This window comes from Myiozetetes cayanensis, unplaced genomic scaffold (genome assembly GCF_022539395.1).
Source record: "Myiozetetes cayanensis isolate MyiCay16 unplaced genomic scaffold, myiCay2020 scf23, whole genome shotgun sequence".
NCBI classification, from domain to species: Eukaryota; Metazoa; Chordata; class Aves; order Passeriformes; family Tyrannidae; genus Myiozetetes; species Myiozetetes cayanensis.
Window position 1 is genome coordinate 7,541,273 of NW_026087445.1, and position 23,535 is coordinate 7,564,807.

Genomic DNA, 23,535 nt, shown 5'->3' on the forward strand with positions numbered 1-23,535 from the left:
GTCTTGAATGCCAGCTGCAAATCCCTTCGCCGTTCAGGACAGCTTGTTGGGCTTTCCACCCCTGGAGCTGTCGGATGCTTCGGGGTGAATCTTAAATCAGGAAAATGGAGACACAAGGTTTGAATTCAACCTCTGGATCCTGAAGGGGGACTTTGGGAGTGCCACACCTGGAAGAACAAGGTGACAGTAAGATGATTGTTGGAGTGGAGTTCATGTGTACCCCAAGGCCAACCACAGAACTGTTGTAGGAGCAAACCTGTTGCGCACGTGAAGAATGAAGCTGTTGCCACTTCATTGCTGGAGCTGCCTGTAGGGAGAGAAAACAGCATCTACAACTGAGTCAACAGCCTCACAGGCATCCCTGAAAGCTGCCTCCATCAACCAGGGCTGGGCTGGTGTCCTGCATAATTCCCAAGTGAGGAACAGGTCGGGTTCACAAACACCTAAGGAGCGGCTGAGCTTCTTGTAGTGCAGTCACCTGCTCCTGCAGGTGCACACCTTGGTGAAGACCTGTGCATGAGGCATCGTCCTCGGGGGATGGGTGGATAACAGGGTCTCTGAGCTCAGTGTTGGGAAACAGCCAGTGCTTTCCTGCAGCCCAGAGAGCCAGGGATGGGATGGGATGGGATGGATGGGGGCGATGGCAAAGTGATGCCAGGCTGGTCCTGCCTTTGGAGAAGGCTGGCTGGGCTTGGAAACACGGGGGTAGCAAAGCAGGTAATGCTGTTCCCGGCAAGAGCTGGGTTTATCTTTGGATGCTGGGTGGGAATGCACCATCTGCTCTGCCCGGGGTGTCTCTGCTGCCTCAGCCAGCTGGGACGGGGCGAGTGTCGGGATTGCGTGGGGCTGAGCTGGGATGAGTCAGCTGTCCCCTGACCAGCCCCCCAGCAAGCTGCAGCACCAATTTTCTGGTGTAGCAGCTCAAAGCAGAGATCAATAGAAATAACTAGTTATGTGTATAATCTCTTCCCATCTGTCTCTTCTGTCTGTTGTTTGTATCAGCTGGATTCAGCCTAATCACAGGCCAGAGCTGTCGTGATGGCCTGTAAGATCCTCTCTCCTATAACCCCTGAAGTGTCTCTGATTCTTCGTGCCAAGAATGTGGCTGTTGGCTTTGGTGAGGTTGGGATTTGCAGATTTAAGGCTTTAAGCAGCCACTGTCTCCCCAGACCTCTGTGATGCTTTCTCACAAATCCCATTGTCCAGCACAAGGAGGAGTTTTCGGGGCTGACACCCCAAGTGATGGAGGTGATTGATCTCAGAGGAAGGAACCAACTTTGCACCTTTATCCTTAAGGCCTGCTGTGACTGTGCATCAGGATTTTGGCATTTAAGTCGTTTTATAAGATCCCATTTGCTGAGGGTTTGCCTTTCTCTCAGGCTTTTCTGTTATTTAGTAGGTGTTTTATCTCTTCTAATGTGCCCAGAGGAGTTTTGGTGCATCTGTGCTGTTGAGGAAGGGTTGGCACTAAGGAAAAATTTCTATCTCTTTGACGACTGAAGAAGCAGGAGTAGGGGTGGGGGGTGAAATTTAAGCAGGGCCTGAAAAAGAAGAATCTGTGCCAGACAAGAGCCAGATGGACAAAAGCCACGACACAAATCTAAGCCCTTGACAACAGCAGCTTACCTGGCTCTGGCAGCCCAAGCAGAGCACGTAACGTGGGCCTGGGGAGCCTCTGCAGCCCATAAACTTCAGAGCAGTTTGCAAAAAATAACCCCTTGCTTTTTTGCATAACAGCTTTCACATGGAAGGAGCGTGAGCGCTGTTGACGTGCAGCAAACAGCAACACTGCGGGAGGGGAGGGGAGGGAGAGCAGTGGGAATCAGCCCCAGGAGCTGGGTTAATGGGATCAACGTCCATATAGGACTCGTTTGGCATGTGTCTTAATTTCCTGGTTTGTAAGAAATGAGTTTTATATTATAGGTTTTATTCTTGCGCTTGGCATAGAGCTGGACCCAGTGATTGCCTAAAAAGCCTCCTTGTGTTACAGACAGCTCTGATTTCCCCCAAATAATGCTGTGCCCCTGCTGCTTTCCCTAAACATCACATAACCAGCTTCAAATTCAACAGAGAGGGAAAGTGTTGGGATAATTGCCAATAAATAGCAGGGCTTTTACTTTACTGAGTGTGTCATTCAGTCCTCAGCAAAGAGCTGGGCAAGCTCAGGGAGTTGTCTCTCACGGCCAGTGATGGATCTCCTGTTGCTGGGGCTGTTCTCAAGTAGACTGAGCTAAAACAAACTGTGAGAAACAACAGTGTGTGGAAGAGTGTGGGATTTAGGGTATATGACATGACGATGGAGGAGGAGATAGTTCCCACTGTTAACTGCATAAAGCTCCTTCCCAGGTGTAGGGAAAGTGCATGCTGGTTTCAAAGGGAGGTCATTACTAATAATGTTATTAGCATCTAATAAGTGTTTTTCATCTCTGTGCTGCTCAGACATAACTCATCAGCATGTGACAAGCTTCTGGCAAGGTTCCTCCTGCCGCACAGGATTTGGGACAGGTCTCTCCTGTCTGTTCAGAGGTTGCCCCGAGCCAAAGGCAGGATGGTGGTTTGCATGGAGCTCCTGTCCCACGGGAGCACCATCCTGCCACGGAGCCCTGCTCCGCCTTTGGCATCACTGGGAGCTAGAGAGGTGCATGACATGACCTCCCATGGGAATAACAGCCTCAGAAGATGGTTGAACTCTGGATCTTTAGTATTCCCTTATTGTGTGACCTCAACTATCTCGTTCCCACTCCTGTGGAGAGTCCACATGTTGCTTTCTTTGCTTTTTTTGTCTTTAACCCTTTTTTTTCCAGGACCTCCCCCTCTACAGAAATGGGAATTTCCCAGCAGAGGCCAGGTCCAAGCAGGATCCTCCCTTTCCACACTCCCAGGGGAGCACACAAGGAGCAGCTCTCCCAGGCTGGGGCTGCTTGGTGTCCTCCCCAAACCTCACCCCCTCTTGAACAATCCAGTCCTGAGACCCACTGACCGCACTGGTGGGAGAGCAAGACCTCAGATGTTTGTGTGATCCTGCAGGCCTGAGGATGCTTTGGGATTTCATGGCTAAATAACACCTGTAGCTCCATGGAGCCTGGAGATCCCAGCTCGGCCTGTGACACCCTGGCTGGGAGCCCCAGAGTGACGCTGTCCCTTCTCTGTCCACTTCCAGCTGTCCAGGAGGAGAGGCAGCGGGGGAAGGACCGCAACGAGAACGAGGTGGAGTCGACAAGTAGCGCCAACGAGGACATGCCTGTGGAAAAGATCCTGGAAGCTGAACTCGCTGTGGAGCCAAAGACAGAGACGTACATCGAGGCAAACATGGGCCTGACGCCGAGCTCGGTGAGGCACCTCCTCCCCCTGCCCGCTGGGGACACAAGGGGTGGCTGTGGGGCATCAGCAGAGCTGGCCAGGAGCACAGCAGTGAGCCTAGAGGGGGGTAGTCCTGTGGGAGAAGAAAGAGCTCAGACGTGCAAACTTCTTGGCTCTGCTGCAGACTCCCTGTGTGAGCTTAGATGGAAGCACCTGGAAAGCAGACCCAGCAGCCACCACCAGCACTGGTACTGTTCTATCCCACAGCCACAGGGAAGGCACAGATACTGTGAGGCATAATTAGAAGGGCTCGCAGAGGAGATTTTATTTTAATTAACAGCCCTCAGTGCTAAAAGGCAGAAAGACACTCCATGCTCTGAAGAGCTCAGAGTCCAATGGAGCCAATAAACAGACCTGCGTGGCTGAAGTGCAGGGAGATAAGAGCTGTAAACTGAGGGTGTGACTTTTTCAGAGGCAGAATTACACAGCTGCTTGGCTCTGAGAAGAGAAAAGCTGCAGAAATTTGCCTAGAGATTTGCTTTCAAGTTCCTTTCCCATTTAGAAGCTTGCATTAGAACTGGGCCCGCTTGGAGCATCTGGGCTCGAACAGGACCTTGTGTAAGCAAGAGAGAGATGACAGGGAAATGGGACAGGGCTTGGAGCAGCCTGGTCTGGTGCAGTTCTTAATGCTCTCTGCTGGGTGTCTGTGAGGTTGAGATGATGAAATGCAGCTATTTCTAGCAAGTGGAAGGACTCTGCACTATTTATGTTCAGCTACAATAATACTTCATCTCTTCCTTTACACGAGGGTTGGCATGGGGGTTGGAATGAGATGATCTTTAAGGTCACTTCCAACCCAAACCATTCTATGATTCTGCTTGGTGGGGCTGGACAAGAGATTTCACAGTCAGGCTGCTCCTAAGTCTTCACTGGCTCTGTGGGATGCTCTTTTTGGCCTTTACCTGCAAGGACACCTTAGGGCTGGATCCCCTTAGGTGAGGCTTTTCAGTGAGTATGGTACGGATAGGGCTGATTTGGACCTTCAAGGCTTCCTAATATGGAGAGAGCCAATTCCTCAGTGAAACTCTCTGGAATCAGGTACAGAGTGTGGTGCTCACCTGCGTTTGAGAGGAGGGTCCCATCACCATGAAGCTGCAAGGGACTTCTCTTTGTTTTGGAGGAAGAGGCAGCTGAGCCGTGGTTAGTGAGGGGCTCAGAGAGGCTCTGACTGCTCTCAGGATTAAAGAACACTTCAGGGGAGTCAGAGCCAGCGTTGTGCTGACTTGAAAACAAACCCCAGAGAGCGAGCTGAAATAAATGGCTTCGTCTGGCACTGCGTCTCCTCAGCCTCTTGTAGCAAATTGAAAGCCGGTTCCTGCATAATTCAACACGCATTACTGTGAACAAAGATGTGTGTTGCATCTAAATAGAAGCAGGAGGCTTGTTGAAATGCCCTATTATTGTCAGGCGGCTTCTGCCGATGAGGTGACATTTGTAGCAGGTTTAGCAGATGTATGAGATCAGCAGCTCCCGGGGACGAGGCCACCGGATGAGGCGTGGGAAGACAGAGGAGGTGCCGTCCTCCCAGCCCTCCCCTGGGAGCCCAGGTGATGGAAAGGCAGACAAATGGAGTCCCTGACAGACACGGGGTAGAACACGAGCTGTTTGCTGTCAGCCTGGTGTGTTGGGTCCTTTGATTTGTGACTCTGCCCCTTAGTCCGTCTGCACTGAATGCTTCTGGTGACCTGCAAGGACACTTGCACCTGGCTGTGCCAGGCTGGGATGGAGGTGGCAGGGTGATGTAGGAGTTAACACCCTCGTCTCCCACGCAGAATCATAGAGTAGTTCGGGTTCGAAAGATCAAGGTCAACCCTGCCATGGGCAGGGACTCCTTCCACTATCCCAGGTTGCTCCAAGCCCTGTCCAACCTGGCCTTGGACATTGCCAAGTCATCCTCTTCACTGGGCAACCTGTGCCAGGGCCTCACCACCCTCCCAGGGAAGAATTTTTTCCTAATATCTCATCTAAACCTACTCTCTTCCAGTTTTGAATCCATTCCCCCTTGTCCTGTCACTACATCTTCTCATGCCTGTGACTGTCACCTTGTGCCATGGTTCCCTGGCTGCTCTCGGAGCCCCTGGACAGTGAGGATGGGTTTTCCTTTGTCCCATGTCCCTGGCTTCTGGGAATCTGTGCTCCTGTGGTGTAAGCACCACCTTGGATGGGCTCCTGGCTGCTGAAAGGCAAAGCCTGTAACTGAGAGGTGTTATCCCCATTAGCTCTTAATTGGCCTTTGATGTCTGGTTTCAAGTCACCAGTTTCTGGAAGATGCCTCCAAGCTCCAGTTTTCCAAGAGGATCAGGTGCCCTTTCGTTCTGTCACACTCCAGCACCCTGCCCTTGCTATTTACTGCAGGAGGGGATTTGCTTTCCATGCAGAGGGAGGGTTTCCAGCCCCTCTGTGCCCAGGCAGGGCCCTCTGGATCTGCAGGGAGGATACTTTTAGCTGCCTCTCACTCCATGGTGATTAAGTTCTGCCAGGAAGCACCGTGGTGGTTCCAGGAATTGCCACCTGAGGTGTAATTAAAGGCTGGGCCCCTCGCTGAGGCTTTGGATAGAGCACCAGAGGTTGGGTACAGCTTGTGCTGCCCACAGAGCCCCAGTGCCAGCCTGGGCTGGGGCACCTGCAGCCCAGCTTGTGAGTCCCAGAGACGGTGACAACCTGCCCAGAAGACACCCCTGGTAAAAGCTTTGGCAAAAACATCTTACTTGCCTAAAATACCCCTTTTGTAGGGGCTGTGCAGGCACTTGCTGGGTCAGGTTGTGCTGGAGCGTGGACAGATGGGAGCACCCCATAAGTCATGTCCCCTCTGGGGCACACAGGGCTCCATCCCCATCCCATCCCACCGGAGCCAGGATGCCAGGTTTCACCTCCTGGCTGCTCCAGCTGACCAAACTGAGATGGCTTGAGGTTGGAGACATTCCTGTAGGCTGCACCACAGTTGTTCCTTCTCACCCTTCCTGAAAACACCTCTAAATGCCAACATTCCCTGTGTTTCCAGTGAAGCAACCCTGCAGAGCTCCTCCTCACACCCAGTTCAGTGCTTTCCTGTTGTCCAGAGGAAATCCCATCTTTTCTCCCTCTGCCAGGTAAAAGCCCGATCCCTGCTCACATCTCCCTCCCCAGGGGAGAGCCTCAGCTCCCTGGGGGTGAGACCCCCCTGCCCTTGCCCCCCTCAGGGAGCTGCTGGAGAGGGGCAGAGCAGGGGGGCCTGTCCCCATAGCGGTGCCAGCCCCTGCCCATCCATCTCTGCACGCAACAGGTGAAAATACTTCGAAGGCGAGTGCCCTGAGCTTGCCAGAGCCTGGTTATTTTAAGCCTGGAGAATGGGAGGTGGTGGCCACGAGGCACAGAGTTTGGGTTTGCTGCCAGGGGACCGCAGAGAGGGCTGGGCAGGGTCTGGGCCACGGCTCTGGGGGGGCAGGAGGGTGACCGAGCAGCGTGACCCTTGTTTGTCCAAGCTCAGAGAGGGGTTTGCTGTAGCACAAAGTGGTGAGGAATGGCCTTGGAGGGGGAGAGGTTACACTGGTGTTCGTGTCTGCTCTGCCTCTGAATTCACACCCCTTCCCCCTGCAATGCAGGGGTGAAGTAAACACTGCTCCTTCTGCTTTGGAAACTGTTCTTTTAAGGACTTGGAAGAAAAATAACTGTACAGTCCAGGCTGCTGGATATCAGCAGGGATTATGGTGGGAGATGTGGAAGGGCTCATACATCCCTGTCCAGAGAGGTAAACCCTACACACACACTTGTACCAGTGAGCTCTGCCTCAGTCAGGGTTAGACAGGCTCTTCCAGTTCCTAATCACAAGCCCACTTGAGCTGTTAGCAGTTCCTTTAAACAGGGATTTGGTGTGTTTAGGCTGACTGTCCTCCTTGAGAGCAGATGGTTTTTGTTACTGGATAATATTTCAAAGGAAAGGGGTTTTCTCTTTTTTTTCTGTAATGCCCCCTCTGGTGCTGGTTTATCGAGCTGGGAGATGCTGGCATGGGGAGCCTGCCCTTCCCTGGGCTGGAGGTCCTTTGATTCATCAGTCAGCGTGATGGATATTGGTTCTCAGCACTCCCAGTTCCCGTCTTGGAGCTCGCTAAAAACTATTAAAACCCATGTGGTGGAGAAGCCAAATCAACCTCCTCTCCCTGTGACTGATAACATCCACCTCAGGGGTGGCAGGGAGGCAGAAAGCCCCTTCAGCTGCTGCTCCAGCCTCTCCTCCCCTTGCTCTGCCTTCTCCAAGCCTTTCCATCTCTTTTTCTTGGCAGCCCAATGACCCAGTGACGAACATATGCCAGGCAGCAGACAAACAGCTCTTCACCCTGGTGGAGTGGGCCAAGAGGATCCCTCACTTCTCTGAGCTGCCCCTGGATGACCAGGTCATCTTACTCCGAGCAGGTGAGTGGGATGGGAGTGCTGCATCTCACTGAGACAGGTGTTACCCTTAGATTTGGGTGCTGGCAGCTTGAAAGCCTTGAACTGATCCTGAGTAGCAGCCTCTGACCATTCAATTTCTAAACAGGATTTAAAAAGCCCCAGGGGGACACTGTGTGTTGCTGAATGGGATCCAGAATGTTGCACCAGCTGCCAATCAGCTGAAAAATGGCCTGGCTTCGTGAGGGGCTCAGAGATGGGTGCTGAGACTTACACTCTGCCTTCCTCCCAGACTGAGACTTGAGAGACCAAGTGGGCTTGGGCCTCCGTGAAACTTCATCCAAACTAAGATGTTTGATCATAATTAAAACCAGAAAGGGGAGAAAAATCTATCACCCTCCTTCTCCCACCCACCAAGATGAAAATAAAATTCTCTGGGTTTATTTTAAATTTCCTTGTGCAGCAGGGGGGCTGCAGGAGCAGGATTTGGGAGGTGGAAAGCAGTTTGCTGTAAAAAGGGTCTTCCCCCATCGAGTGTATTCAAGCCCCTGCTGCTGTACAAAGATCGTGGAGGGCAAGAAATTGAGAGCAGAGCTCAAGGAGGATGTGTTTTAGGCATGATGCTCTTTGTAAGCCAGGGACTTTGAAGTGCCTGGTAGTTTTAAAAGTTCCTCTTGTTTCCCCAAAATTCACTTTTGTAGGGAATTCAAGAGAAGGATACCCTGCAGAGTGTGGCTCCTCTCTCTGCACCCTTCTGGCCTTTGGGTCTCTGTAGAGAAGACGCTGCTGATCCACCTTGGTGGCAGCATTCTGACTTTTTACCACAGAAAGTGTGTTCCCCCCAAATAAATCCCCATGAAATTGGGCAAGAAAGTGTTGTAAGAACCAAGTGCAAGGTATTCACATCAGTGTCAGAACTCTTCTGGTCCAAGGTCTGTCCAGATTCCTTCAGGAGAAGGTGTAGGGAAAGGGTAGGAAAGTGATGGGATCAGTGTTTTCCCCTTCCCACCACACCAGCTCTAGCTGCCATTCTGTTTATTAAGGCTGACTGTAGCCCAAGTACACGAATCTTTAAACTTTCTGCAATTTTTTAATGACTGTCAGCCAGTACCTTGGCCCTACACACAGATACTCTGTTCCCCTCACAACCTCTCTGACCTCAAGAGTGTCTGGTTAAGTCACACTGTTTACTGGTGTGTGTTTTCCATTTACTTTACTGAAAGGAGATTTTTTTATAGTCACAGTTCATCTAGTGGCTACAGCAGTGGTCTGGGAATGGAAATTCTTGGGGGGGTTATTCTTGCTGTAGACTTGGGCAGGTCCTGCACCCTCCCAGGATAACTCCTGCAATCCCTTGGGGAAGGTGCTCCCCTGGCTTTTCCGTGGGTGTGAGTATTGCCAGAGCTGGCTCCAGGCCCTCTATGGAATGTACAAAAGTGTGTTTTTGAAGAGGGTCTCTAGAGCCTCTCGTGAGAGTCGATGAGCAGGGAGGGAAGCATCTCTGCAGGAATCTTTGAGAGCTTCCTGCAAATATCTCAGGGAAGAGCTGGATTCAGACCGGATTCCCTTTGTGAAGTGGGACCAAAACCCACAACAGCAGTTCCAGGTTTTCCTTTCTTTTTAGAAGAAGCTGAGTGTTCCTGATCTGATGTTCTCCCCCTCCTGCTGGTGCTTGAGGGGCCACTCCACGGGCAGGAGCAGAGGGGCTGCAGACCCTGTCACACCCCAAACTTCACAGTGGCTCTAACCCCACGGGAATGAGGTTTCTGAGCACCTGCAGCAGCTCCAGTGGGCTCCCTGCTCCAAGTGTCTCTGCCAGGGCCTCAGATAACCTCCCCCAAGTCTTTTAACCAGTGGCTCTATGTATTATTGAGTGTGGAGAGCGGCCTGCTGAGAACAGCTGCCCATGAAATATTAAGGTATTAAAATTCGGCTAAGAGCGTCAGTCAGGTTCAGTCATGCATCCTGGGAGGCAAAATAAGTGGAGCACGCATCTTTGGATGGGCTGGCAGCAGCTTTCCTCAAATCCTGAATCATTTAAAAATATTCCCTCTCTGAGCTTTTTGGAGGGGAAGGAAACCTGACTTTTTAAGCCTGTTTTCCCCGTGTTTTCTTGTTTCCAAGCTTGCTAGGGCTGAGACAGGAATAGCCTGATGTTTTCTCAGCCTGGCAGAGGGTGCTGAGCATTACATCTCTGCAGCTGCAGTTGGTTTTATAGGGCTGGGGGGGAAGCTTGGCAGTGAGATGGATTGTCACGATGGTCACTGTGCTGCCAAGGTGCCTTCCCTATCCCAGAGGAGCCAAAGCATCTCTGGAGGCTGCACAGCCACCTTGTTTGGTGAGAAAGGAGTCACACAAATTGAAGAAATCTGCTCTGCTTCTCCAGGGCTTGGGCTCAAATGCAAAAATCTTGGACTAGACTTGTTTGGTCTCTTAACTCAAATTTTCTGCCTGTGGTTACACCTAATTTTTCCTGCTTGTCTCTTATTTTGTGAGCTCTTTGGGGATGTTCCGGTGAAAGGACTGTGTAAAAACAGCTTCCCCATTTCATCTGGAACATCCCAGCTCTACATGGGAATAATTCAGCTGAAGGATGTTGATTAATTCAGTGCTCCTTCACTGGAATAAGCCCAGCTTGGAATGGATGTTGTGAGCCAGCTCTGGTTTTTGTTGGTTGGAGCCGCATGTGGAGCTGCTGTGGGTCTGTGTGTGATGGCTGGTGGGAGGCACCCCTGGCACCTTCCCGTGGGTCTGGCTCTGGGAGTTCCTCTTCATCCAGGGAACACAGTTTCTGCAGGCTCCTGGTGCAGTCCCACGTCTTCTCCTCCTTTCTCCTTGGGTTTCACAGTGTTGCAATCCCTGTGAAAGTGCCAGGCCTCACCCAGTAAATAGCCAAATAAATGTTCCCGTGATTGGGGTGGAAACATCCTGTGGCCACTTAGGAAAGAGTGAACTTTATTCCTTGTCAACATTTCTAATGGCACAACCCATGGCTGCAACAGTAGGTAAATACAGCACACATGGACCTTGTGTTTGTTCCAGTCAGTGAGACACGACGTGTTCCTGTGGCAGGAGGGGTGAAGGATTGTTGTGTTGCTTTTCCAGACTGGGGAAGAAAAAAACCACTAAAGCCAAATATCCTGATGTTTCTGGACCCTGCCAGGCAGCCCTGTGCTCTGAACTCCAGGACGTGCACTGGCTGGGTAAATCAGCCACGTGATGGGTGTTGCAGAAGAACCGTCTTCCCTTACCAAAAATGCTGCTCCTTGGTTCAAAGTCACCAAAATTTCCACCCTTCAAACTTTGCAGCGCTTCCTCTTGTTGTGGCTTTGTTTCAGGCATTCTTGAGCTGAGCCTGTCATGGATTTAGGAATTTAAAGAGGTGTTGGATTGGGAAGGGGAGCTGGAAGGTGGGGAGGGCCCATCGCCCTTCCTGTCCCTGTAACTAGGTCTGGGCTCAGAGGATGTGTTTCCTATATCTCAAAGTAACACATCCAGTAGGTAGTAAGACTAAAAGCTGATTTCCAAGCAGCTATGGAAGCAGTTAGAGGAGCAGTCATGGATGTGGGACACCCCAGTGCAGAGAGCAGACGCAATCCCTCCCACTATTTACGTGGCAGAAGCAGCAAACCCACAAGGCAGAGTTTTCCTGGTGCCTTATTACGGAGGTGAATGATGGTGAATGAACTTTCGTGCCCTGTTATGGCCTGAAAATGAGCCCAATTAAGTGATAGAAAGCGTTGATAGGTGTGGAAGTGCTCGGAGGCAGCGGGTGAGGGCAGAGGGGAGCACAGGGCTCCACACCCACGCTGAGGTTCACAGCGAGAGGAGCAGGCAGAGCCGTTTGCTGCCGTGTCTGCTCGGTTTATAGAGGAAACTGCTTCCCTTATTAGCATTATATTTTTAGTACATTTGTTTCTTAATGGTTTTTTCCTTCCCTGACATCCAAGAAAAGGCTGGCTCCCCTCTCCCTTCCCACGTCCAGCCCCGTTCCTCTAGCACGTTCCTCCTCTTTTCAGCACCGGGGAGGTGATGTTGGTTCCCAAACCCGCTGAGGTGGCTCTAACCTGCAGCCTTGGTTGTTCTCTCCTCCCCAGGGTGGAATGAGCTCCTAATTGCCTCCTTCTCCCACCGCTCCATAGCTGTGAAAGACGGGATCCTCTTAGCCACCGGGCTCCACGTGCACCGGAACAGCGCACACAGCGCTGGCGTCGGGGCCATCTTCGACAGGTGGGCAGAGGGAGGGAGGATGGATGGATGGATGAATGGATGGATGCATGGATGGATGGATGGATTGCATCTCAAAACACCTTGCCTGGACATCCCCATCTCTGTCTCTGCACCAAACTGCCTCTGTTCCCCACGTTGCAACCTCGGAGGAGCCCAGGGTGAGGGTGTCCATCCCATGGCGTGCATGGAAGTGTTGTGGTCCCAGCTGCAGGCAACAGCATTAAACCCTCCCCTTAAACCTGCAAAACCCAACAGCCCAGAACAGGGAGAAGGCTGCCCAGTGCAAATCAAAGCCTCTTTTCATGGGGTCCAGATGCCTTCTAATGTTACGAGGAGGCCACTCCTTTGTTTCTTTTCATCTTTAATTGGACCAAGACGCAGTTTTATTTTCACAATTGAAAGGCACCAAAAATACTCAGCAGGTTCCACATGCGTGTCCCGAGGGCTCTTTAGTCTCATGCTTTGGGAAAGTGTTTTAAAGCCAGACTTCCAGGGTGTTTGACCCACGGTGTGGCTCCAGACGCCGCTGAAATGCCGATTTCTCTGCCTGACATCTTGAGGCGACTTAGTTGAAATCAAATCACCTTTGGTGCTGTGCCTTGCAAGGAAATTGTTCTTCAGACCTGGGTGACATCATTTGTTCCTGTGAGGTCACAAGTGCAAGATCATGACTTCCCTGCAGGATCTAACATGAAAAACTGGGCAATCAGTGGAAAATATTTCAAGACCGGCATCTGCGCTAGGAGCGAAGGGAGCAATAAAAATTACCGGCAGAGGAAATTACTTTTAGGTACCTGTTGGGGTGGGTTTTTATTATTATTTTTTATTTTTAGGCAGCTTTCTCAGGTGCCAAAGCCTCTCGGTAAATGGATGAAGGCAGTTTTTATGGCCCCTGTTGTATCTCATGGGAACTATTGGTGTTCCTAATGAGCTATTTTTGATAGAGGAGGAAGATGAGGCCACATCCTCAGCTGGTACAAGCGAGCACCATCCCCTGGCTTTGTTAACTGTGGCTGGAGGATCTCACTCTGGCTCTGACCACCTGGGTGTTCTCATTTCTCTTTAACGCTGACGCCTGTGATTTCTGTGTCCTTTGCAGAGTATTGACAGAACTCGTGTCAAAAATGCGAGACATGCTGATGGACAAGACAGAACTGGGCTGCCTGCGAGCCATTGTCCTCTTCAACCCTGGTACATGACTGTGTCTGCTCTCCTGTCCCCTCTTGGCTGATGCTCTGTCCTTTTGGCACCTTTTCTTCCCTGTAAATCTCCATTCCAAGTAGCTGAGGGCACCCTGTTACCAAGAACGGGGCAAGAAGGAAGAGAGGCAAGGATGAAAGCCAAATTAAGTGCTGCATGTGCTCTGCCAACTTACAGGCATGTCCTGTGCAGGTCAGGGGTGGATCTGGATCCATACCAGTGCTGCTCTCCATTCCTCCCTTTCACAGAATCACAGAATGGTTTGGGTTGGCAGCACTTTAAAGTTCATCCTTTCACACCCCCTGTCATGGGAAGGGATACCTTCCACTATCCCAGGTTGCTCCTTGAACACTTCCAGGGGCAGCCACAGCTTTTCTGGGTAACCTATTCCAATGTCTCACCGCCCTCCCAGGGAAGAATTTCTTCCTAGTATCCAATCTAAGCCTACTGTCTTTCAGTTTACAGCCACTCCCCCTCATCCTCTCAGCTTGCTCCCCTTTTAGAGTGACTCTGTGAGAAGAAAGTTCTAGTGCATGAGGGAATTATCCCTGAATCGAAGCAAAATTGAATCTAGACATCTTTTAAGAGAAAAGCACAGATTAGAGCAGTGCTAGACCACTGGACATTATTGTCTCTGTTTCCTGATCTCATCCTCCGAGGGGTTTTATGACCCGTGTTTCTGGAAAAGCCCTTTGCAGACCTGAGGAGGGTGAAAGGCATGAAACGTGCTCATAAAATACACAAGAACTTGAACATTTGTCAGCAGTTTGCTTAGTTCCACAGACTCCAGCAAGGTTCATGCTGCTCGCTTTTCCCCCCTGGCCCCAGCTGCCCGAAGGGAAGGAGGAGGTTCAGTGCCAGGGCTTGTCTCCAGCATTTTGGGGAGCAAATCCCTGTGCAGCAGGAGCCAACTGGCAGCCTGCACATACCTGCACAGCTCTGCTTGGAGGGTGTCTCTATATTTTAGAGCAGGTCAGTCCAGAGGAAGAAATGAGATGGAAGCCTAGGACAGACCTCCACAGCCACCCCTCCCCTCCCTTCCCTGCCCTCTCAGGAGCACAGTTTGTGCCCAAGCACGACTCCTTCCCTGGATTTTCCCACCAAACCCAAGCCAGGCCGTTTCAGCAGGGTTTATTGCTGTTTCTTGGGTTTGTTTTTCTTCTTGACTTTTTTTTTTTTTTTTTTTATTCCCCCCTCTCTCCTTGTAATCACCAGTAATTTATTGTCTGTAATTTGGGATTAGCCGTATATGGTAAAAGAAGGGGAATCTGGAGAGGTTCCCGTGGCACATGTGCTTGGGGATATCGATTTCTTGACTGTCCCTTTCACCCTACTAAAAACAGATCCTCGCTGTGTCACAGGGGACCTGCCAGAGCCGGGGCTTCTCCTTTAGCCCCACCACAGGGCTTGTGCTGGAGGGAGAAATCCCACAAGCTCAGGACTTGAGGGGCGCTGAAACCCTTAAAATGAGGGGCCACTGAAAGCAGCCAAAACGGTTGGGGTGGGGATATGAGGTGGAATAAACCATATCTGCAGTCACAGGGCAAACCCTTGAGGGCTTGAATGCTCCCCCAGGAGTTGTTTGATACTGCCCCAAACACCCAGGGCTCAGACCCTGCACCCACACTGGTCTGGTCTGGTGGTGCTGGGGGGGATGGAGGAAGCTGGGGAGCTCATGGGGGGCCCTTGCCTGCCTGGAAAACCTGGAGAATTTTTTGGCTGATGGTCTTTTTGTTGCCTTTCAGACTCGAAAGGTCTGTCGAACCCGGCCGAAGTGGAGGCGTTGCGGGAGAAGGTGTACGCGTCGCTAGAGGCTTATTGCAAACACAAATACCCCGACCAGCCCGGGAGGTGAGTCCCCTGTGCCCCGTCCTCCTGCAGCCTCACACCCCAGGGAAACCCCCTGCAAAGGGTACTGCATCCTGGGGCAGGTCTGAGGGATGTCCTCGGGGTCACACCAGCACGCAGCTGCTGGGTCCCTTCCGTTTGGGGCTCTCTGTTCCCAGTTCTGCTGGGAATGAACATTCCCTGGCAGATAAACCCCTCATTTCTACCTGTGAGCACCCTCAGGAAATCCCCCTGTGCAGTGCAGAGAGGTCTTTATTCCCCTGCCAGTAAATCCATGCCAGCCAGGACAAGGTGGGCAGACCTGAGGAGCCCCAGCTCCCGCGGCCGCAGCAGTGGGATGAGCACATGTGGGAAGGGGGTATCATTTCCCTTTTGGAAACCACGGAGAGCAAACCACAGCGAAAATAAGACTCACATGGAGTTAATTTTCGGTGGCAGATGAGCATCATTGCTGGGAAGTGAAAGCCTCAATTGATGCTCTTTTCTCCCCTCCCCGCCTCCCCCAATCCAGCTGGGAATGGGAGGGGGAATTAGGAATGCTTTCCTGGACCGCTCCGGAGCTGAGTGGGCGCATTTTCCCAGTTACAGCTTGAAGCTGGCAACTGCCAGTTAAGTTACTGACAGCTTTTTGAGAAAGCAAGCAAAGCACTGGAAACTGCTACTGTTGCGGGGATATTGGGGAAAAACAGCCCAAGCAACTGGGATTTGCATCTCACCTGCATTCCTGGTCTTGTGTGTCTGGATAAAGAGAAGGAAGCTCTCACAGCAGTGAATGCAAAGGGCAGATCATGCCAATGGGGGAGGAGGGGAAGTGAGGGATGAGCACGGTGCACGGAGGAGGGGTGGTTACCTCTCCTCCCCCAGGTGGTTTGTGTGGACCCCAGGCCAACTCTCAAGCCGACTCCTCTTCCAAAAAGCGTTATTAAATTGCATTTCTGAGGCAGCTCCAGAGCCAGAGCCTGCACTTTGGCTGTCGTGGTGTTGCGGAAGAGCTGTGCTCACACCTGGAACAGGGAGAGCTGGCCAGCAGCTCTCCTGGATCGTTCTCTGGTATCCACAGCCAGGTTGTGCTGCCCTTGCACATGCTGCTGGACTGGGGCTGGGCTGGGGGTGGGCAGGGGACTGTCACAGGAACAGCCCTGCTCTTCATCACCCCAAGCACCACCAAGCTGCCATGCATGACTGAGCACAGTCACTGAGCCACCAGTCCAAACCAGTTCCCCAGGGCTCTGCCTCCGTGCTCAGTGATGTGTAAGGGAGTGTTTTAGGGCCAGAAGCTGCACCAGGGGCGCTGGAGTTTAATCTCTCACTGGCTTTGATTGACCTTGGGCTGGGGACCTCTTCGTGTGATCCCCACACTTTGCCTTGGTGACCTTAAAGGGTCACCATGCTGAGGGATGTCCTGAGAGCCGTGACTGGGCACTGCTGACCTCACCCCATGTCTCCTACGGTGCAGGGCAATGGTGGGATAATCCCAGGTGGCTCGGGAGGGTTAACTCATGGGCTGGGAGTCCGGAGTTGCACAAGAGCTCAGCGAAGTTCTCAGGAACTCTCTCCATCCTCCTGGTCTCGTGGCACAATGTGATCACCATCTGAGGCTGGAAACAAGTTCTTCCTGTGGTTGAGCAAGCTCCTGCTCGAGCCACGACGGGTGCCTTCCCCTGCTCCACGCTGTGGGATCGCTGGGCTTCCCACCACTTCAGGTGCCTTCCAGTGCAGGGCTTGATCTGAGTCCCCATCCAGCAAGAGCTTGGGAGCACCCCGTAAACACCAAAAGGGAACTCCTCTGCAGCAGCAGGGCAGAGAGAGGCATTCCTAGGAAAAACCCATCCGTGCTCCACCCCCTGCAGCCCCTGCTGCTCCACAGGGTGCCTACGTGACACCCAGCAGCCACAGGGAGTCGGGAATCAGGGCTGTTTTCTCCCCTCCCAGCCCCCAGCCCTGGCACAGTTGTGCTCCGGGCTGGTTATCTCACAGTTAAACATATCCGAGGGCTGGAGCCATCATCTGGTTTGGTTTAAAGTGAAACTTCCTGAATGGGATGGTAGGACTGATTTGTTTTTCCTGGCTCTGCTCCCGCTGTTCTCGCCAGCTCAGCAAAAAAAAAAAAAAAAAAAAAAAGAAAAAAGAAAAAGAAAGTAGGGAGAGAGAATTGTGCATGCATGTATAATATCTGTGTGTTTGTGCATGTCTCTGTGTGTGTCTGTGTTTTCTGGAGGGTCCCCTTCTCTCTGGGTCTTTGCTTATGTTCAAGCCCTGATTTTTGTAGCAGGAAAAGCAGATAGCTACACTCCTGGCCATTAAAGGGCTTTTTTGTTGTGTGGGGATCACTCACTCAAGGGCTGTGTAGCAGGAGGTGGTACTGGGAGATGACATCCAGTTGCTGCCTGTACCCCAGGGTATGGGCAGGCAGGGTGGAGCCACCCCAGGGTGCTCCAAAGCACCCTTCAGGAGCTGGTGGCTCTCTCCTGGCTCTGTAGCCTCTTGCCACCCTCAGACCCCAGCACAAAGCAGCTTTTCCCTGCTATGGATCCATCGGGCTTGTCTCCACCCCAACTGCCAGCAGCCCCAGGGCTCAGCTGCAGCTGAGCATGACCAGCAGCCCCACTGAGGGCTGGTGGAGCTGCCTGGGAGATTCCCAGTGCCTGCAGGAAAGTGCCAAGCCAAGTGCCAGCTAACGCCACTCGCCATCTCCTCCATCCCCTTCCCGGCTGCTTGCCCTTTTCCCTGGCCAAAGATCCAGCTGCTGAAGCTGTTTGCACCTCTGCCTGTGCCAAGGCTGGCCCCATGGTGCCTCCTCCCTGTGGCTGCTGTGTGGGGACCCCACGAGCATCTCAGGGTGCTCACTGGGTGGTGGTGCACATGCACGAAGCCAGTGGTTGCACCCCAGTCCAGGGCTGACCTTTCATTTCTTGTTTTACCCTCCCAGCTCAGCTGTCAGCACGTGTTTGTTGTGGATATCCACCGTGGCTGCCTGATCTATCAAGGCTGGGGACATAATTAATGATTTCTCCGCGCAGCTCTGGGCGTAGCCCCGTGTCTTTGGCAGCAGGAGGCCGGGTCTGACTCCCAACCCTTCTGAGCTTTGGGGGGCCGGGCGGAAGCGGGGCTGGAGGTGGGGTGTCTGACCGTGCACGTGTCTCCTGTCCCCCCCAGGTTTGCGAAGCTCCTGCTCCGCCTCCCAGCCCTCCGGTCCATCGGCCTGAAATGCCTGGAGCACCTCTTCTTCTTCAAGCTAATAGGAGACACACCCATCGACACCTTCTTGATGGAAATGCTGGAAGCGCCCCATCAAATGACTTAGAGAAACTGCTGCTGGGTCAGTCCCTCGCCCGGCCAGGGGGGTCCCGCGGGGCCCCTTCCTCCGCTTTCCTCCTCCTCCTCCGCCGCCGCCACCACCGCCCCAGCCCGTCCCTCCCTCCTCACCCCAGCGCTGGAGGCACCGTCTGATCCGGGGGGACCCCCCCGCCGTCCTCGCCTCCTCGTCGCCTTCACCCCTGTCCGTTTGCTGTCACTGCTGCATCTCCAGACCTGCTCGCTGGTCCCCTGCGCTTGATGTAGAGAAGTGGGAGCGGAGAGAGTTTGCCACCCACCCCCTGCCCGGCCCCCCGCCGTGCCACGAGTTTTGGGATGAGCCACCAGCCGGGCTTGGCGTCGCCCACCCTCCCCTCCGTGGGTGCCCCCGGGGCAGGAGCAGGGACACGGGGACAGTCCCAGCCCTTTGGGGGCAGTGGGGTTTGGACAAGCTGAAGGGAGTGGCTGAACTCGCCGGATTGCAGCTGGCTATTTTCAGAGGATGGAGTTTTTTTGAAAAAGAGAAGAGGAAAAAAAAAAAAAAAAAAAAAAAAAAACCACCCCAAAAAAAAAAATTCTATTTTTGGTTTCTAACTATTATTAGTAGTCTCGGTAGTTACTTTGCGGAGGGAGAGGCGGCCTGGCCGTGCCCCGTGAATGAGTCACCCGTGGCTGCACAGAGCCTTCTCCTTCCAGTTCAAAGCAGAGGATTTGGGACTGAGCTGAATCCCCCCTACACAACATGAGAACCGGTGGCACAGGGAGCTGGGTCACCCTCTGTGCAGAGCGTGCACCTCAGAAATCCCCCTCTGCCATCCCCAAGGGCGGCTGGGCATCGCTGCTCTTCCCAAAGATGCCTCTGCGCTGGGTGTGGAGCTGCCCACGCGGAAAGAGCCGGCTGGAGCACTTGCTTTAAGGCTGCCAGGGACTCCCTGTCGCCCTTCCCCAGCTCATGGGGGCCTGCTGGGACCCCTGCCCTCAGCACAGCATCCCGGCATGGCCCCAGAATCCCAGCATGGCCCCAACATCCTGGCACTGCCCCAGCATCCCAGCATGACCCCACTCGGGGGTTTCGGCTCACCCAGGAGGCTGCTCCTGTTGTTTCAGCCGTGCAAAACACTGCAAGGCAACAATTAGTGGGAGTGCTTGGCCAAGCTGGTTAATTGCAGCTGTTAATTAGTGGTGAAGCAAGAACAGGGCTCCCCCTCCCCTGAATCTCCCGTCAGGCACAGATGTGGGGGCTGAGAGGTCCCAGCAGGGTGGGGAACACGACAGCACCCACCCCTCTCCTGTCTGGGATACTGAGAGCACCAAGAGCACCTTGGCTTTTGCACAGTCCTTTCCTTGAGTCTTGGTGTGACAGCAGGGAGATGGACAAGTTTTTGGGGATTAGGGACACGGTTCCAGGAACGTGCTCGCACCCCTCAAGATGGGATTCCCCAGGGAATGTGTGGCGAGAGGTCAGCCAGGGATCCTTTCACCCTCACCAGGGGTCTCCAGTGCCCCACCAAAAACAGGAGTTGGAGAAAAAACAAAGCAGAGCAAGCGGTGAGGGATGTTGGGAAGGGTATTTTCCCTTTGGCACGATGGACTGTCCCAAACACGCCGTGGGACAAGCACTGCAAGCCAAGAATGAGGTGACTGTGGTTGGCCTGTGGCCAAGGGCTTCCCCACCGCTTCCATGTCCTCTCTGCTTTAAAACAGCAAAGTATTTGGTCCCAAAAATCCTCTTCTTGCTCCCCATGGGTTGTGGCTGGTTGAAAACACTTCTTTCGTGCCCGGGATGGGGATGGAGCAGCACCCACCACCTCACACCTCTGGTTCTGAGGGGACACAGTTGCCACCCACCTGTTGTCATCCTGCCTGGCAGCTGGAATCCCCAGCTCCATCCCCTGCAGCTCACCAGGCCATCTCACTGCTATAAAAAATACTCAGGATTTCAGGTCAGAACTTCCCCCCTAGGCTGGCCCGAAGTGGCAAATCCGCAGAGGCAGGGAAAGTGTTTTGGCTGTGTTTCCCCAGCAGCCTGCATGCCGCCGAAAATATTATTAAACAGCTTCACCCTGCAAGAATTTGCCAAGAAAGCTAGGCAAGAGAGATGAAATCTGGAAAGGGTGCCAGGAAACACGAGCAGGCTGTTCCCTGCCAGCGTGAGGCTGGCGCAGCCCTTGGGGGGGTGCAGGGAGGTGTTGGCTCCCGGCAGGAGCTCAGCCCCGAGCCCACCCAGCCCCTGGGCTGCCCCCAGCCCGGCTCTTCCAGCAGAAAGGAGCCTGGAACCTGCTCGCCAGAGAGGATGAGGATGCTTTGGGAAAGTTGATGGATATTGCACTAGAATAAACCCGCTGTCCTTCTCTGTTGGGTGGAACCACTTTCTTTTCCTGATGAATGGCTTGGAAGGGGCTATTTGGTGCTGGGTGCTGAGCTGTGGTGGCTGCAAGGTGCTGGGCTGCACAGTGGGAGCTCCTGTCCCATCCCATCTCATCCCATTCCATTCCATCCTGTCCCTTCCCATCCCATCCTATCCTATCTCATCCCTTCCTGCATCCTGTTTCATCCCATTTCATCCCATCCCATCCCATTCCATTCTGTCAAATTTATCACGTCCCATCCCATCTTGGCATTCCATCCCACCCCATCCCATCTCATCCCATCCTGTTCCATCCCATCTCTCCCCATACAATCCCATCCTATCTCATGCCATTTAATCCATCCTGTTCCATCCCATCCCATCCCATTCCCATTATCATTTGACCTGATGAAATGCCATGAGCAGGGGATGTCCCCCACAGGCAGGGTGATGCCAAGGGGGAGGCTCCATGAGTTCCAGACTTCCCATCAGGATGTGCATCCCTGTGCCTCAGTTTCCCTGCTGGAGCAGCTCACAGCCTCAATCCATGCCCGTGGTGGAGGGGGTTGGGGATTTCAGTTTTCAGCAGGTGAAGGGGAGTTGGGGTTCCCAGAATGCAGGTGATGAACCCCCAGACGCCACCCCACCCCCTCCATTCCCAGCCCAACCCTTCCCAAGGGAAGGAAAAGCTTTTGTGCATCCATAACATCCACCACAGCAGCCTTAAAGCAACGTGCTTTGCATGAGTTTTGAGTCTTTCATTTGTATTCTTTTCACTTTTTGGCTTTTTGTTGTTGTTGTTGTCCTCATCATCATAACGCTGAGTATGGACGTGCTTGGAGAGGTGGGGCATGGCTAGAGGAAAAAAAAGGCACATTATCCACTAGAGAGGTAGGACTTTGATTAACCAGATCTTAGTACTCTTGCAAAAATCTGGTTTGATTAGGGTGATCTCTTTCTAATTTTTTGGTTTGTTTTGTTTAAATTCCTTTTTGTTGGTGGGACAATCTTTAATTTTCTAAAGATAGCACAAACATCAGCTTTTCAGCCACCCGCTGCCACCCTGGATGTCCCTCGCTGCCTGTGCATGTTCCAACCAAGCCCTAACCCAAACCAATCTGAATTCAGCACATCCCAGGCCCCTCCACGAGGATGCTGAGGTTTCCTCAGCGCTGGAATGCTGAGCACTGTGGCCAGGGGGCCGCCAGGAGTGGAGGAAGGGGTGAAGGACCTTCATCTCTGCAGCACCCGCAGGTGTAGGATGCCCACACCGACCCCCTGACCTCTCCACCCTGGGAAGGAGAGCCCTGGGCTCAGCTCCTGATCCCCCAAAAAAGGCTGGAGCTGGCAGGAATGTGGCTCAAGAGCTGATGCTGTCCCCATCAGTGAGGAGTGTGCAGGAGCTGGTTTAAGTTGCTATATGTGCGTGTGTATACATGTATGTACTGTAGATATATACACTGTATAAATACCCTCACTCACATATACAGATATTATAACTGTAGCAATTACAGACTTTTCGTGGTTTTTTGTGTTTTAAGTCCATTCTTTTTCCTATTTTTTTTGTCCTTTTTTTTTTTTTCTTTGCTCCCACTGTATCCGAATCCCTTTCCAAATTGGCAGATGCCAAATCTGGATCTTTATTCCTCAAGACAAAGGAACTGCATCTATTTTAAGATGCCTTTTTGTTTTGGTTGTTTTGTTTTATTTTGGTTTTTTTTTTTTTTTTTTTTTCTTTCTTTTAAGCAGGTGGGTTTGAGTAAAAAAATAGCTTTAGCAATTCCCAATACTTAGTGATGGATGCCTTGGCTATAGGATGCATAGATAAAAAAAAAAATAACATTAAAATTTAGAATGGCAAAAAAAAAAAAAAAAGATAAGGAAAAAAATATCTAAAGCATCAATAAAGTTAAAATCTATTTTTGTACAAATGTAATTTTATCCCTTACCGTATTCTTGGATATTTTCTTTCTGGATTGTTTTGTTTCTTCTACAGAGATTGTTATAAACTCTCTCTATTTTTTCTCACTTTCTCTCTTTCTCTCTGTAATGTTCAGCCACAGGGATCTGGAGAAGAGGGAGAAACTTCTGACCGTGTTTTAAAGGCTTTATATGAAATCTCTTTTGAAATAATTTTTTTGAATGAACTTTTTATTTTTTTTTTTTCCCCCACTTCCAAAATCTTTTTCGGGGGCGGGAGGGGGGGGAGGAAGGGGGACAGGGTGGGGTGGGCTGGTCTGGGGGTGTCTTTTGTCACATATATCCGGCGTTCCCGCAGGTCTGTTTTACTGTGAAATCACTACCGTATATTATTATTCACTTTAAAAACAAAAGGGTAAAAAAAGAAAAAAAAAAAAGAAGAATTGCTGCTGGAAACGCCAGAACAATTGTATTAGAATTGTGGGGGGGAAAAATGAGGAAAAAAAAAAAAAAAGAAAAATAAAAAAAAGGAGGAAAAAAAAGAGAAAATATATGAGCATTTTAAAATATAACCCAGTCCAAGACCTCTTTTGTTCTTCACTGGTGTGTGCTGAGTTATTCATTCAGGTGTGTGTGGGGGGGTGTCCCCACTGGTTGTCCCTTCTCACTGCCAGTCCAGTGAATCCAGCCTGGAGTAAGTTCACCCATGGCAGAACAGGGAGTACCCCCAGCCTCAGCCAAGGAGACTTCTTTCCTTTTCCTCAGGTGTTTACCATGAGTGATTTTCCTGTCCCTTTGACATCTCCAGCTGAACCTGCTGGGGACCCGATCGCCCCCTGCAACGTTCCCATTCTCCTCCCCTTCCAGTGGGACAAGTGGCCACTGTGGCCACTGGGATGCCCAAGGCTGGGATGCCCAAGGCCGGGCCCCCGGAGGGATGTGCCAGCCTGTCCCTGCCTGGATGGATGGCA

At 52.1% G+C, this 23,535-nt stretch overlaps 1 protein-coding gene across 3 annotated transcripts in view; it reads left to right on the forward strand.

The window, feature by feature from the left end:
* The window catches only part of RXRA (retinoid X receptor alpha), a 103,836-nt gene extending 81,317 nt beyond the window's left edge, over positions 1-22,519 (forward strand). For all 3 annotated transcript variants that reach the window (XM_050319892.1, XM_050319893.1, XM_050319894.1), the window contains exons 5-10: positions 3,161-3,330; positions 7,620-7,749; positions 11,823-11,955; positions 13,055-13,146; positions 14,901-15,006; positions 18,160-22,519. In XM_050319892.1, coding sequence (XP_050175849.1) covers positions 3,161-3,330; positions 7,620-7,749; positions 11,823-11,955; positions 13,055-13,146; positions 14,901-15,006; positions 18,160-18,307 — 779 coding nt within the window. In that variant the 3' untranslated portion in view covers positions 18,308-22,519. The remainder of the gene's footprint in view (positions 1-3,160; positions 3,331-7,619; positions 7,750-11,822; positions 11,956-13,054; positions 13,147-14,900; positions 15,007-18,159) is intronic.
* Positions 22,520-23,535: the final 1,016 nt, after the last annotated feature.